Source organism: Protobothrops mucrosquamatus, unplaced genomic scaffold (assembly GCF_001527695.2).
Source record: "Protobothrops mucrosquamatus isolate PMUCROS unplaced genomic scaffold, P.Mucros_1.0 scaffold24, whole genome shotgun sequence".
In the NCBI taxonomy this organism is placed as follows: Eukaryota; Metazoa; Chordata; class Lepidosauria; order Squamata; family Viperidae; genus Protobothrops; species Protobothrops mucrosquamatus.
The window spans coordinates 1,100,906-1,117,673 of record NW_015386409.1 but is presented as its reverse complement, the minus strand read 5'-3'; the positions used below and the strand labels follow the sequence as shown (position 1 = coordinate 1,117,673).

General features: G+C 35.8%; 1 protein-coding gene across 1 annotated transcript in view; it reads right to left on the bottom strand.

The window, feature by feature from the left end:
- LRP8 (LDL receptor related protein 8) overlaps nucleotides 1-16,768 on the bottom strand; it is a 206,931-nt gene that overhangs the window by 33,767 nt on the left and 156,396 nt on the right. The window contains exon 4 of the mRNA XM_015810886.1: nucleotides 13,304-13,432. Within this exon, the coding sequence (XP_015666372.1) occupies nucleotides 13,304-13,432 (129 nt within the window). The remainder of the gene's footprint in view (nucleotides 1-13,303; nucleotides 13,433-16,768) is intronic.

The following is a 16,768-nucleotide window of genomic DNA, read 5'->3' as shown; positions in this document are numbered from 1 at the left end:
TTTTTAATGTAAACGATGCTGTGCTTCAGATGGCCTAGACCAGGAGTAGGCAACCTTGGCTCTTTTATGACTCGTGGACTTCAACTCCCAGAATTCCTGAGCCAGCCATGCTGGCTCAGGAGTTCTGGGAGTTGAAGTCCACGAGTCATAAAAGAGCCAAGGTTGCCTACCCTTGGCCTAGATATTGATATTTGAACATACATTTATATTTTATAGTGTTTTACTAATCTAGGTGACTTGTTAATATATATGCTAGTCCCTGTATGATAGGCCATACACTAAATAAATAAATAAATAAATAAATCTGATACTGATAAATTGGCAGAAAGTGACTAAAGTATAGGAGTATTATTTATTTATTTACATTTATTATGGCTGCCCACTCCAAAAGGAGGCACGGGGATTTCCTACCCCACTTCCCTATACTTATTTTGATATAAATAATTCTCCCTGCTCCCTTTTACAGCCAAATATGGAACAGAGATTGTATTAAATTGCATGCTTTTGAAAACAGACTAGAAATTTATTTCTCCTAGCTGCTTCAAAGAATTTTACTTGCAGGTATTTTTAGTATCTTCTTTAACCCAAATCTTATAAATTTCAGATTGAACGAATGGACTGATCTCAGTGGATTTATTTCAGACTATTCTTGATCCTGTCCCTTCCAGATATGTTGGATTACAACCTCCATCATTCATAACCAACCGTGGTATATGGGAATAATTGTTTTATAGTCCAACAATTCTGGAGAAATGGGTTATATGTTCAAGAGGTAAAGTTTAAAGATAGATTGTGTACGTTTCTCTTAATTCTTGTTCCCTTGTAGACTATTATGGTACACTTTCAGCTATGATAGGTTTCCTTTGCTTTTAAAGGGGAAATCTGAAATTTCTTGGAATCTTCTTATGCACCCAAACATTTAAAATGAATTTAGAGATTAAAAACTTGAGTTAAGAAGCTTCTGTTAAGGTACTTTACCTTCTCAGATCTGTTAAAAAAAAAAAAAGCTCCAGTAGAAGATGACCTCACAAACCTATATGAATTACTTCCAAACTTTAACATAAAAAGCTTAAGACACAATTACTATGCTTCTCTACTGGTATTTTGGCACCAATTTCAAATTGCCAGTACTCCTAAGATTTCAGAACTTCTAAATATCTCCAAGTTTCTAAGTGCCCCATAATTACAGAATTGATATTTTCTGGCAATCAGTCATATGTCCTATTTTTAAATGTTTCTTGATAAAATACTGCTGACAAATTCATCTTGCTTAATGGCTTAGCAAAAAAAAAAATCTTGGTTCCCCATTCCCTTATTAGCTAATAATTTACAGTGGCATGGATCTAAACTTTGCTGAAAAGTTCAAAGTATTTTGATAAATGTGAAAGATGCAGTAATCGTGACACAACTAATGGAGCACTTCAGAATATCCTTTTATCTGACCCTTTGATAAGTATTTTTAGCTTATCACCACTCTTCTATCTGTGAATTTGCAAATTGGAACAGCCAATGATACTGTTCTTCCTCATCTATGTGCATGGACATCAAAAGTCATCTCAAACAAATAAATATAATATTCAATGACTATAATCGAGATATACCGGTGTTGGCATACACTATTTCTTTATTTTTTTTTTAATAATTTATAAACAAGTGAAAAGGTATTAATTTTAGATCAATTAATTTTGGATCAGCTTCCCAGATCCAAGGAACTCTATTAAAATTTACCAACTTTTCGAAACAAATTAGGAGAATTCTGGATAGAATTGTGCATATATTGATTACAGCCTGGAAAAAACTTAAGATTAGCCTTAAAAGCAATTTTTGGAACTTTATCATTATAGACACCACAACCCTATTAGAGTGAGAAGCTAAATAAAGCAAATAAGTTTGTTTTAAAATGGACAACTCTTTCAAGCACTAACCCCATCCCTAAATCTATCACCGGAGGTGGGAATGGCTAAGAACTCATGTACAGATAATCCTCAATTTATGACTTGTTCAGTGACTGTTCAAAAACAAATGAAGTGCTGAATGAGGGGAATCTATGATTGGTCTGCAAAGTCGCAGCTGTTGCAGTGTCGCTATAATTACTTGATCACTTGGCTTGCAATTTCAATGTCACATGATCACCATATGTGACCTTCCCTGTCTGCTTTCCACAAGCAAAGTCAATGGGGAAGCCACTAGGGAAGGTCACAAGTCACTCCCATAAGATTCTCCCGTGGATCCCGCTATGGAGTATGAAATGTCAAAGATCTTGTATTCTGACGTGCTCTGTAACTCAGCATGCCAAACTCACCTGTGGCCCTTGCCAGCCCACCCACACTCCCCAGCCTCTTCCTATGGCCCTCACCAGCTTGCCCATGGCCCTAATTGGGCTGCCCATGGTCCAACGCGTGCTTGCGGCACACCCCACCCCTCACACTACTTGTCCGGGGCTCCTGCCTCTTCCCACTAAATGACCCATGCATTCCTGATGTTACAAGGGCAACCAGGTTTGACATTGCTGAACATTGTGGTCATGTGATATTGTGCTTTACAACCACATCATTTAGGGATAGCAATTCTTGGCTGCTGTCACAACCTGAGGACTACCTCTAATTTCTTGGATTGTATAATTCATTAACTGTGGTTTCTAAACTACTGCTTATGGCTTAGCAGGGAACGTAAACACAGATAATTGAGAACTATTCAGTAACTCAGGGTTAGTGAACTGTGGCTTAGCCTGATGAATGTGTTAATCTATACTTCTATTTAGGTCTAGAAATTAGATTGGTGTTTTCAGAGTGATAAAGATGTAACATCTGAGTAAGACCCCATAATGCTTTTGTTCTTCTTTTCTCAAGCATAATATATTTAACTGGTGAATAAATCAAGCACCATATATAAGTCATGATAATTTTATGAGAGCTAATAAAGATAATATTCCTTTTTCACTGAAAAGATAACAAAAATATATGGTTGTACAGTACATTATTACATGGAAATACATACAGCAGGGGTGTCAAACTGCTGGCCCGTGGGCCGGACGCATCACGCCAAAACTGCGCCCACCCCATTGCCGGCAATGAAGAAAAAGCTCCGATACATCGCACGACGTCATGTGACATCACAGGTTTGACATATCTGACATACAGAATTGCATAGAGGACATACAGTATCTAATTCAAATAAAACTTTCCAATTTGTTACTCACAAGCTGATTTATTAGTTCATTTAAACTTTTATGCCCTCAGACCAAGACATTGAGTATTGTGATCAATTAGCATTTTGAGTGTTATTTTCCATTTGTACAGTAATTGTTCTGAAAATGGAGGAAATTGTTTCCAGGCTATTCTCCAGCTCAGAGAAGACCTGTCAGCTATACTGGTAATTTTACACATCCAATTAGCTTGGTAGATTCCCCAGAAACAAATGAGGCTATGATAGTCTATTTATTAGCTCACATGTTGGAGTTGCTAACCATTTCACATAATGAGAACATGCCTTAGAAAAACGCATCATGATAGGAAGTCCTATTCCTGAAACAGTTAGTGTGACATCTTAGAATAGCTTCCTTGGAACCATTCTGAATCACAAAGAATTTCTGAAAAACACTTTTTAAAATGACTACAGAGCAAATATAAATGTGGGACTTGAATCCTGCCTTGTACAGGTAGTCCTTGCCTTACAATTGTTTGTTTAGTTGTAATAGCACTTAAAAAAAGTGACCTATGACATTTTTTCACACTTATGACCATTGCAGCATTCCCATGGTTACATGATCAAAATTCAGATGCTTGACAACTGACTCATATTTATGACGGTTGCAGTGTCCGGGGTCATGTGATCGTCTTTCATGGCCTTCTGACAAGCAAAGTCAATGGGGAAGCCAGATTCACTTAACAACTGTGTCACTAACTTAACAACTACAGTGATTTACTTAACAACTTTGGCTGGAAAGGTCATAAAATGAGGCAAAATTGACTTAACAAATATCTCGCTTAGCAACAGAAATTTTGGCCTCAATTATGGTCGTAAATCAAGGACTACCTGTACAGTGGAAACTCTCTTCCACAGCTTTTTCTGGGAGGGATTATGATACATCAAGAAATGGAAATGGCAAGCACATTATGGACTAAAGAAGAATTACACAAACGAAGCTACCAAGCCTCCAAAAATCTTTCATGCAATTCCCAGAGACTTTAAAATGATGTTTCTAAGCTTTAATTTCTAATGAGGCAGAAGAGAAAAATTATAAAGACATCAATGGGAAAATAATCATATTAGCAGATTTCATTTTAATTAAACGTATGTAAATGTATGTGTAAATGAAGTGAAATCAGATTTAGTTTTTGTTTCAGTTCCATCTCCTGATTTTAGGGGGCTGCCTCCAACAAAATCCCTAGCAGCTCAGGAAAATTGGTTTAGTGGCAGCCCCACTTGAAGATGAAAAAATATTAATTCCTAGGTTATACGTCTCTTTTCAGCCTTTTCAAATAAAGGAATTTTGTGAGCACATAAATATACTGACAAAGCTATTCTACATACCGCCTTCCACATAACCACCAATAGAACTGCAATGCAAGATGACATCTTTGGAAGGAGGATTCTTCAAGAAAGTTTTTTACTCCTGGCAACTGCCTGGACAAGTCCCTGTGGTTTTCTTGGCAAGGTTTTAGGAAGTGATTTGCCATTGCCCATTTCCCAGGGCTGAGAGAGAAAGACTGGCCAAGATTACCCAGCTGGATTCATATCTAAAGCGGGGGCTAGAACTCACCGTCTCCCATTTTCTAGCCTGGTGCCTTAACCACTACACCAGGGGTCCTCAACCTTGGCAACTTTAAGACTTGTGGACTTCAACTCCCAGAATTCCTCAGCCAGCTTTGCTGGCTGAGGAATTCTGGGAGTTGAAGTCCACAAGTCTTAAAGTTGCCAAGGTTGAGGACCCCTGCACTACACCAAACTGGCTCTCCTAAACAATGACTTTTATAAAATCAGTATTTGCTCCTCTTAATAGTTTTACGTATGTGTGACAAAAATATTATCTAGTTCAATGAGGCAGACTGATGTTACTCATAGAAAGATACATCCTGAGTTAAATACTTTTATTTTATTTTATTTTGTTCCAGTTTGGTTTAAATGATTACAGTTATTTCATCTGACACAGTTGAAAAGAATAAGTGTCATAGTTAGTACTGCTATGTTGAAATAAGGTAATTCGTTCCCTTATTTTGAAACGATTAAACATTCAACTATATTAGAACACAATTTCTGTAAAATTCAATGGAATGTTAGGCATATTTATGACATACATAATACTTTTTTATGTATTAAATATGAAGGAATTTTCAAATTTCCCCTGAATATTCTAGTGATAGCTAGATCAGTATTTGCTAGACACTAGGAAATATGTAGAAAACAAACTAAAAGGCAAAGACAGTTGAGTGTCAATGAAAATACCATTCTTAAAATCTCCCTTTCAGATGAATAAAATTAATGAAATATAGATATCAATATTGCATGATATAAAAATAGAATATTGGATTCTTATATTCTTAAAATGGATTCAGGTGTATAATCACTTAAGAAAAAAATTACTAGCTTTTTTACATGTAGTATGTGGAAATACATATACATAATTATGTCTATCAGTATTTAAACCTTTAAAAAAGAAGCAAAATATATTAGATTTCATAAATTCTGAAGCAAATAAATGCCCAGGAGGTAAGCAGATCCTGGTGATACATATCAAAAACAGTAGAAGCTATACTTATGGTCGGTTTCTGAATCAATAGACAAAATAAGAATAACATAGCTTGAGCCAAAGGAATAAAAAAAATCAGTTTGAAAGAAAAACCTTGCGGCTATGACCATTTAGACTCCCGGTGATACAACTATGCTGAATAATGATATACCAAGTAATGTTCCCAGAATATGCTAATGAGGTCATTACACCATAAAATCTCTATTTCCATTAATTTAATTCTCTCTATGGAAATACTCTAGTGGGGCAGGAAGGTGGGAAGGCAGGTAGGCAGAGACAGACAGATAACAGACACACACTGATTCCAAGCATCTAATATATTTTGACATTAACTCTTTTTTTATTCTTCCTAGTGTTTTTCCATTAAGTACAGAGTCTGCTTCCCCCCCCCCGCCCCCGATTAACCAAGTGTTAATCCATTAGTTGCAACAGGAATTGACTGATTGGCTTGTTGCCCGTGCTTGACATCTCGGGCTGAGGGACAGTGGCCCAAAGTCACCCATCTGGCTTTCATGCCTAAGGCAGAATTAGAACTCACAGTCTCCTGGTTTCTAGCCTGATGCCTTACTAAACCAAACACACTAGTATAGTAACTTAGTTTAATTTTGGCTTAATTGGGAGAGTCTAAATTATAATTGTACCAGGTTTCTATACTGTTTCATGTAAAAAAAATATATCATGAAATGCTTCATTATATTATATTATAAACTATAATACAATAAATAAAAAAATTAAAAAATCATTAAAAGGATGAGATGAAATCGAAACTAGAACACGGCTTCTTATGGAAAACCTTGGAAAAGTTGAGCCTTCACTGCAGTTGTTAAGTTACTAACATGGTTGTTAAGTGAAACTGGCTTCCCCGTTGACTTTGCTTGTCAGAAGATCGAAAAAGGTGATCACATGATCCCGGACACTGGAACTGTCATAAATATGAACCACTTGTCAAGCATCTGAGTTTGGATCACAGACTGAGGGCATGTAAATGTGAAAAATGGTCATGTCACTTTTTTCAGTGATGTTATAACTTTGTATGGTCACTAAATGAACTATTGTAAGCTGAGGACTACCTGTAGTTATCTGATCAAGACACTGCCTTAGATGCTAGATTCAACAGATTAGTGAAAGAGACGCAACCATTAACTGATATTTCATCTAGTAACCTATAAGGGCAGATGTATTTGTCTTGAGAGTAAACAACATACAGTGTTATTAGTAAATATTGGTTAACAATATTTACAATGGTTAAAATGCCAGATAATGAGAAAGCATTTAAAATTAGATACTGCAAGGAAGAAAGCAAAATATATATGAGAAAGCCCAATTTTATGACTTTTGTTGCAATCATTAAGTGAACACTATGGTCATTAAACAAATCTATTGTTTGCCTTGGGCATTTTTACCATAAACTGGAAGTCATGGGAGTATAAACAGCTGTAAATATGGGCTGGTTGCCAAATGCCCAGAATGCAGTCATGTGACTGGGGGTGGGTGGGGATGTGAGTACTTTGAATCCAAGTCCTAAGTAGTTTTTTCGGGGTCCATCCGAACTTTGAACAGTCATATGTCAAGGATTACCTGTAGTTACAAAACATGTTAGTGTCACAACATATTATGCTGGAATCACCCAATGGTGTATATGTTTGCTTGTTTCCTAAGAGAGAAAAATGGTATATAGACTGAAAGATTGACTGACAAATAAGCTTGTGATGAATGCTGTAATCATATACATCACAAATGTTTGGCTCAAATTTATGATCTCATTTCCTGTATGCCAGGAAAACCTCAGATTGATAATCAAAACTTTAGAATAGAATAGAGCTGGAAGGGACCTTGGAGGTCTTCTAATCCAGTTCCCTGTTCAAGCAGGAGAACCTATACCATCTCAGACAGGTTATTATCTAGTCTCTTCTTAAAAATCTCCACTGATGGAGCGCCCACGATTTCTGAGGCAAGCTGTTCCACTGGTTGATTGTCCTCATTGTCAGGAAGTTTCTCCTTAATTCCAGGTTGCTTCTCTCTTTCATCAGTTTCCAGCCATTAGTTGCTCTTCTCTGAATTTTTTCCAAACTCTCAACATCTTTTTTGTGATATGGTGACCAAAATTGGCTACAGTATTCCAGGTGAGGTCCTACTAGGGTTTTATAAAGCGGTACTAATACTTTGCATGATCTTGATTCTATGCCTCTATTTATACAACCTAGGATTGTATTAGCTATTTCATTTTATTTCATTTTATTTTATTATACCAGTTCTAGTTCTAGAAATTCATTAGAATTATAGTTATGTTCTGGTCATAATGCATAAACCAAGTTCAGCACATAAAAAGAAGCAAAATGATTTTACATTCATTATTCTTTGTGGGATTACTGTAACTATTCCCTTGGGAAAGGGCTTTTTTTAAAGTTCTCTTGGTGTTCCACCACAGTCTTTAGATTTCCAACATATTGAAGATTAAATGGAGAGGGTTTTTTTGCTTTTTGTAGACAAACCCCTTTGCATCTTTTGTTTATTCTATCACCAATGCTTCAGAGCAGTTCAGACTGGAGGTTCTCTACCATGTCTTAGGAAGCATCCCATATGTCAGCAGAGTTTTTGAAAAGGATGCATTTAATTTTATTATCTGAATTCTCAGATGAGGGCCAATGTTTTATTACAGCTTATTTAACTCAGACTTTCCAAGGTGAACTATTTGATTGAGTCAAGGAAGACAGATTACTTTCACATTCACTGCAATCATTTGCTGAAGCTAGAAATGTTACAGAATGATAGATGAAGAAATTTTCACAGGGCTAAACTAGCAATATTAGTCCTTAGGGGAAAAAGTACTTTCCTTATGATTTGAGACTTCATCTCCAAACTATAACTGTTTTGGCAGACACCAGGTTTGCAAATATAGTCCTAAAGTTTTCAGGGGCTTGGAATAATTTTGAGCAAGGCATTATTGATTCCTTTCCTACTTACCTCACAGCAATAATATCAGCGCATCTTCAGATAGTACAAATGTAAATTACAACATAATAAATACATTTTATAAGAATATCAATAAAAAGTTATATAGAAAGGACTCTGATTCAGAATGGAGAAGGTAGAACTGTATATTATCCTGTCAATGCTGGCTGTGGAATTCTGGGAGTTGAAGTCCACATGCCTTAAAATTGTCAAGGTTAAGAAACACTGATCTAGACATAAAGATTGTAGCTGAGCCTAAGAAGGAACAAAGAGAAGAATCAGATATGCTGTTGCATCTGCAGAATCTCTCACAGGGAAGGGAAGCTGAAATGAGTTAAGGAGCTGGCAGAAGCAAATGAACTTAAGAGGGAAGAAAAAGTATAAAATGGCTAGCAAGCAGAGATAGGTAGTTGTCTTGGACTGCTGAAGAGATGCAGGTTCCAAAATGGTTTAAGATACCAAACAGAAAGATGCAGTAGCATGGGATCAAGTATCATGGCAGAGATTTCCAAAAGGAGAAGGGGATTTGAAGAGAAAAGAGGATCATGATTATACTATCAATCAGAGATTGCCAGACAAGTTCCTACTAAAGATCTTGATTAACTCTATGGGGAATTCAACATAGCAACAGCTCAAGATAGACACACAATGTTAATACTAATTGGGGCATCAAGCTATTCTGTACATACATTCTCCTTTGAGCATAGAAAGGGGGGGGAAGACTGAAATTCTGAATGTTGAACCGAATGCTGCTTGCATAATTATTTAAAGAATTGGTCTCTTAGATCAGGGGTAGTCAACCTTGGCTCTTTTATGACTCGTGGACTTCAACTCCCAGAATTCCTGAGCCAGCTAAGCTGGCTCAGGAATTCTGGGAATTGAAGTCCACGAGTCATAAAAGAGCCAAGGTTGACTACCCCTGTCTTAGAGCAAATACTTTTCCATCCTTTGTTATGCTTCCTCCCCACAAAAAACAAACAAAGAAATGATGTGGCATGGTTCACTTTAAGGTCTTATGTCTTATCTAATTCCTACATGGGCCAGTGACTGCTTTCAAAATTCAGCAGAAAAAAGAGAATCAGTCACCAGCAATTTGGGACTGCTTTTTTTATTTTCATCGAAGAAAACCAACTACTTTTGGTTGCATTATTGCCATTCCACTGCTATATATGCACGACAGTATGACTGTTCAGAATCACAATCTGAGTATTATTTTCCCTTTCTCTTGCCATCTTTTTCTTTGTGTGTAAAGTTCCTTCAGACTGTAAGCCTGAGGGCTAGGACTCCTTTTCTTACTAATACCTCCAATACTCAGGCTGCTGAACATCAGTGCTCTAAATTCACAAAACAAAGGTCAAGAGCACCATATGCTGAAAACCTGTGGATACTTTCTTCATGAGGCAAATTTCCAGTTAAAAAGAGACAGAACCTTTGTGGATATGGTAGCCTGTATGGGCCTTCGCATACCTTCATGTTTTAAATTGTTTCTTTTCTGTTTGACTGAGTGTTGTATTGGGAAGGCCAATACTTTTATGGAGGAGGAGGAGGAGGAGGAGGAGGAGGAGCTTTGAAAACTTGCAGGGAATTCAGAATTAGAGAAGTGTGGAGAGAATAGATTTTTGATTGGCCCACTTATACATCTCAGGTAGTGCCTAGTAGGCACATATGACATAATGACAAGGGAATCTCATTCTTCACTACAGACAGGAAAGTACCTGTATTGATTGCACGTGCTTGACTATTTAACAGCAATCTGATGTAGCAATTTGGACACGGCATAGTTACAGTGAATCCCTACAGCAGGGGTGTCAACCTCACAACGTCATGTGACATGTCGTGACGTATTGCGATTTTTTTGCCATTGCCGGGCAATGGGGTGGGCGTGGTTTTGCTATGATGCATCCGGCCCGCAGGCCAGCATTTTGACACCCCTGCCCTACAGCCTGTAGGTTTGTTTGTCTAAAGCAGGGGTAGTCAACCTTGGCTCTTTTATGACTCGTGGACTTCAACTCCCAGAATTCCTGAGCCAGCTAAGCTGGCTCAGGAATTCTGGGAGTTGAAGTCCACGAGTCATAAAAGAGCCAAGGTTGACTACCCCTGGTCTAAAGAGTAAGTTTATTGATGGCTATAAAAATCCCCACATTGCCATCTGGAAAGTTCCTATCCTGGTTGATTATTTTCCAAAGAATTCCTCACAACTGGGTTCGTTACCAAAGTTCTGCTTTGTGATCCAATAACACCTAACAAAAAAGTAGAGTGTATCACCTTGCTGTAACTGCTACAATTCAAACCTATTAAGCCCCCAATACAAACAACACATGGATGCTATTTCTTGTAAAGTGGTGCAATTTTCATATTTTTAAAAGCAACTGGCAAATTCTATTCAGCGCTTTCTCTGGTTTTTAAGTTTCAAGGTTCTTGGATTTTTAGCACAGTGAAGTGAGAGAAACTACTTTTTCCACTGTGGATCTCATTTTCAAAAAGACTGATGTGTGACTGATGAGGTTGATATTGCTTTGAAATGGAGATACTTTCTGTGGAAGACACAGGCGCTTAATGTGACAGGAGGTTTCACATTTCAAGAGATGAGCTTGAGAGCTGCCATGAGTTTTCAAGCACCCAAGTAAAGGGAAAAAAGCCCCCCCCCCGTAATAAACTTAGAAAGAATAGAAAAGCAAAAGAACCTGCTGTTAACCTCTGTCTAAAGCCATATTTGGAGACCACCACAGAACAAAAATGAGATATAGAGACGGGAAAAGAGTTTAATCAATAAAACCAAACAATGTTTTGCAAACAGAAAGAAAAGGGGAAGCAAGAATAACAGCAGTGAAAAGATAATTTTCAACCAGAATAGCTTGTTTGTGGGAAAGTAAGAGTTCTTTATGAGAAAAAGAAATTAAAAATTCCAAAGAATAAAAAGAAGCTGAGGCAATGAATAATATACAGTACCTTGAGTCATTGGTTCATCATACATAGTTCAGTTTTGTACTGAATTTGTGAATATACCTGCTACAAGTCTAGATAGAAATCCAGCAGATTTCAAGAGGAAGGAAGCCCCTTCCTCCATAGCCAGTACAGGAATGCATTTTTTTAAAATTTCTCCCATCAGAAGAGTAAAAAATCTTGATGATTGTCAGCTTTCTTTATAAGGTTCATTTATTCTTGAGTACTTGCCAAGCAAATTTCAGTTTGAAATATATCAATTTACACTAAAGGCATGGAAGGTACTTTTTTCCTACTTTATGTAATTTCTTCTACATAGGAGTTCTTTTTGATAGAAATTTACAATACATAGAAATATAGGAAAGAGAAAAATAGATTCATAAGCTGATTGCTTGAAACAAGTGCCTTTTGCTCATTAGAGTACTGAAGACATAGAAATGCCATATGACATACAGATAGTAATATTCAGAAATAAAAACAAAAATACGACTCTTGGGAATATTCATTATAAAACAAAGCGACCACCAAGAGAAATCTATAAAACATATAGAGTTTAATCTACCAAGCTTTCGTCAAGTGCACTTGACATCATCAGGGTTAAAAAGGCAAATGCTGGGAAAGATTTATATGCAGTCGTTCAACGCCTGTTTCCGGATAAATAGTAATATTTATCCCATTTCCTGCATCCCCAAGTCCAAGCTAATAAAAATTGAATGTAACAAAATAAGAAAAGTTTATTATTACAAAATCTAAAAAAATAATGTATTGTAGCCCTTGGAAACTAGAAGTCACATTAATCTTACCGGGGAAACCAATGGACAATTTTTCAACCTTACAGACTAGCACTGATGATATTACCTAGTTTGGGTAATGAAACATCTGCAAGAAAACAAGCAAGCTCATACAGCACCAAGGACCTCTTTATTACAACCTTACATTTTAATATGGTTTACAATATGAAAGTTTCATTTGGTGGAACCAAATTTTCATCCATTAGTGTTTCACTTGTATTTAGGCTCCTTTAAAAAAATAGGGCCCTTATTAAAATGTTTCTTAACTTTTTCATCCCCTTGATTGTATAAGCCATGGTTCTGGAGTTAACAACTATCCCAAAGTTATCTACACTAGAAACCAAAAAGAGGTGTTTGTGGGACTTGCATATTAAGCTACAATTTGTTTTAATCATGGTTTGTTAAATACATTAGCTTTTTTGCCCACCTATTTTTAGTATTTCTATCTTTGTATCTTGGGATATGTTAAAAGCTGGGGCAGAACACAAAACCAAACCAGGAAATAAGCCATGAAGCCTGCTTACGCATCATTGTAAGCCACATTTGAAAACACTAAGAGAAAAATAAAACAGGTTTTCAAACTTGGCCAGGCTACCCATGGTTTATTTACTGGTCTCTCTTAGCAAATCATGCTAAATAAGAAAGAAATCAAAATAAAGCATAATGCAGTGCAATATGCTATATATCCAAAGTTAGTATGAATATTACTTCATCTCTTTTCATAAAATCTAATAGAATAAAGCAACTTGATGCACCACACAATACAGTTACGCAGAGCAAATAAAGTAGAGAAGAAAGATAAGAGGGAAGGAATGTGGAGTATGGGAATAAGACTAACAAGCATATCTTACTGGGTTTTTACACTTACTGTTAGTGCAACCAGCCTCATCAATTCCACTTTCACAGTCTTTTTCTCCATCACATTTCCAAGAGGCAGGAATGCATTTATTGCTGGAGTCTCCACAGCTAATTTTTTCAGCTAGACATACTTGTTTGGCTACAAAAACAAACAAATGGAACACAGTTAAAGTTACCCATGCCAAGAATATATTGTATCGCATCCAGCGTTGTTTTGTTTTTTACAAATTGTAGACATTATTTATAATAGGTCAAATAGCTCTGAAAGAAATGGGATGTCTTTTCCCTCTCATATCTCTGAAATCTTCGAATAAAGTTAAAGAAAATAAATTTATCCCAAATATTACACAATACAAATAGTGTACTCTGCATGGATTCAGTTTTTATTGTCTCTAATTTTGATACATGAAATAAGGAACTATTTATAAATTAGAAATAATACTACTTAAGTTCACTGACCCACATACAATTGGAGTAAAAATTACAAAATATATTTCTGATTTTTTTGAATGAAAGGAAGATAATTTAGGGAAGCTGCTTATTTGATAAATATCTACAGACCCCTCACATCCTGGACATAAACTGTTTCCACTTCTTCCCTCAAGACAATGCTATAGGGCAGGGGTAGTCAACCTTGGCTCTTTTATGACTCGTGGACGAGTCCACGAGTCATAAAAGAGCCAAGGTTGACTACCCCTGCTATAGGGCATTGCACGCTAAAACAACTAGACACAAGAACAGTTTTTTCTCCCATGCTATCACTCTGCTAAACAACTAATTCCCACAACACTGTCAAACTACCTAGGAGGCTATATTACTATTATCCTTCTCATCCTTCCTATTAACTTATCTCTTATCTTCTTATGACTATAACTTTGTTGCTTGTATCTTACGATTTGTATTGTTTTATTTAGTATCCTAATATGATTTATGTTGAATGCTTATTTAGTATCCTATGACCATCACTGAATGTTGTGTCTTTTGATTTATGATTAATGTATTTTATGATTATAATTATAATTTATCAATTGTTGTTTGTATATACACCGAGAGCTTATGCACCAGAGACAAATTTCTTTTGTGTCCAATCACACTTGGCCAATAAAGAATTCTGATTCTAATTCTAAATTCTTTGAAAATAATAATAATAATAATAATAATAATAATAATAATAATAATAATAATAATAATAATAATAGTAGTAGTAGTAGTAGTAGTAATAATAATAATAATAATAAAGTTGGAAGGGACTTTGGAGGTCATCGAGTCCAACCCCCTGCTCAGGCAGGAAACCCTACACCATTTCGGACAAATGGCTGTCCAGTCTCTTCTTAAAAACTTCCAGTGTTGGAGCATTCACAACTTCTGGAGGCAAGCCGTTTCACTGATTAATTGTTCTGTCAGGAAGTTTGATGGCCCTAATACTGGAGAGCCCATCCTTGGTTTTTTTTGTTTTTTTTAAAAGAAATGTTGGAAACTCTACAGAATACACAGACAGAACTAAGCCTTTGTTTGGACTGCATCATCTGGGAATATAAATATACCCCACCACCACTACCACAGGGAGAAGAATACAAAATTTAGTAAACAAAATGGAAATACACCCAAAATTGCCTTGCAATGAGCCTCACATTCCCTTTACAATCTATAAATAAATAATGTAAGATAATATTAATAATGTAGGAAATAAAAAAGTGTAGTGTTGGATGTAGCAAACAAATTTATGGAGAATGTTTACTTAGTACATATTTTACAGCACTGATAAGGATAACCCTGAAGCCAATGACTGCTTACCAATAATAATCTAATATGTTTTCTTGGAAGTAAGCCTGGCTTATTTTAATGACCTTACTTCAGGAAAGCTAATAATGACTGCAGTTTCAAATTATCCCAATTATCCCAACTGTCCCTACTTGCACTCTCTTTTTCAGGTATTCAGTTTTATGTTTGGGATACTTAAATAGGTAGAAGCATATAATATCACATTAAATCTGATCAGCTGTCATAAACATGGCACTACTAATGTTCTGTACTAGAATAGCATACTTTATTGGTCAAGTATGATTAGAAAACACAAGGAATTTGTCTCCGATGCATACGCTCTCAATGTACATGCAAAACAACAAAGCAATAATAATCGCAACATCAAAGTAATAATAATCGTAACAATGATAGCAATAAGAGAAGATAGTAGAACAGATGAGAAGGACAAACGTAATACAGCCTTACTACATGGGTAAATAGATATAAGACAGTACTGTGGGAATTAGATGTACAGCAGAGTGATGGTACAAGGAAAAAAACTGTCCCCATGTCTACTTGTTTTGGCATAAAATGCCCTATAGCAGCATTCTGAGGGGAGAAATTGAAACAGTTTATGTCCAGGATGTGAGAGCTCTAGATATTTTCTCAGCCCTCTTTCTGATCCAATACAGGTCTATTGTATACTTTTGTATGTATTGTATATCTATATAGTATATACTGTAGATATATTGATGACATTCTAACTAGCCCCTCCAGATATAGACATTTCCCCCTTAGTTTAACAACTACATTTTATTTTTATACACATTAGTTTGAAACTTTCCCAAAACAGACTACAGTAAAAAGACTGCAACTGGGGAAAATAATAAAATTAAGAGTTCTTCTCCTGACATTATTTGAGAGCAAGTCTGTGAGCAATTGATCTTCACAGTTTATATAACAGACAAAAGTATTTTTTATCATCAGAAAAAGCCCAGGGTAATATGATTTAAAGTTGTTCTTTTGGAGAACAAGAACAAGTAATGAAAATATAAACAATTTTTGTGAATCACAGTTAGCAGATAAGTTAGGATGTTGGATAGGAGAATAGCAGGAAAGTATACTTTCTTTATAAAGATGACATGAGATTAATCATCTCAATGAGACAGAGAATTTTTTTCTCCAGACTAGTGCCTTCCACATAGCAGGCTGAAATTCTAAGATTTGAATTCTGGAAGTAGGAATACAATAATCAGGCTGCGATGCAATAATTAGATGGAAAATATTCATTTATCTGATTTTCATGCTATCTTTCTTTTTTTGGCAGATACTCAAAGTTGCTTACAAAATTTAAAACAAAAATAGAACATTGAATGCAAAAAATAAGAAAAAACACTAAAATAATGTAATAATGAAAAGGCTGGTGAAAGAGACAAAGATATTTCATAAACATAAATATAATGATCCACAGGTTGGGATTCCTAGTGGCAATTGACAATGAAGAACTAAGCATGTGCAAAAGGATCTTCCCTTCATATCTCAACAACTATGCAAAATTGAATAATTAACTAACAAATATATAGGCAAGGAGTTAAAGGCTAGTCTGCTTTATTTTAATTTTGGCTCTTAAGTTGCATTTTGAGATACAGAGTTCAGAAGACAAATTACAATTAACAAATGAGAAATTAGTGCAAAAGTTCTAGGAAAAAGGCCATCCATTTTTTAATGTTTC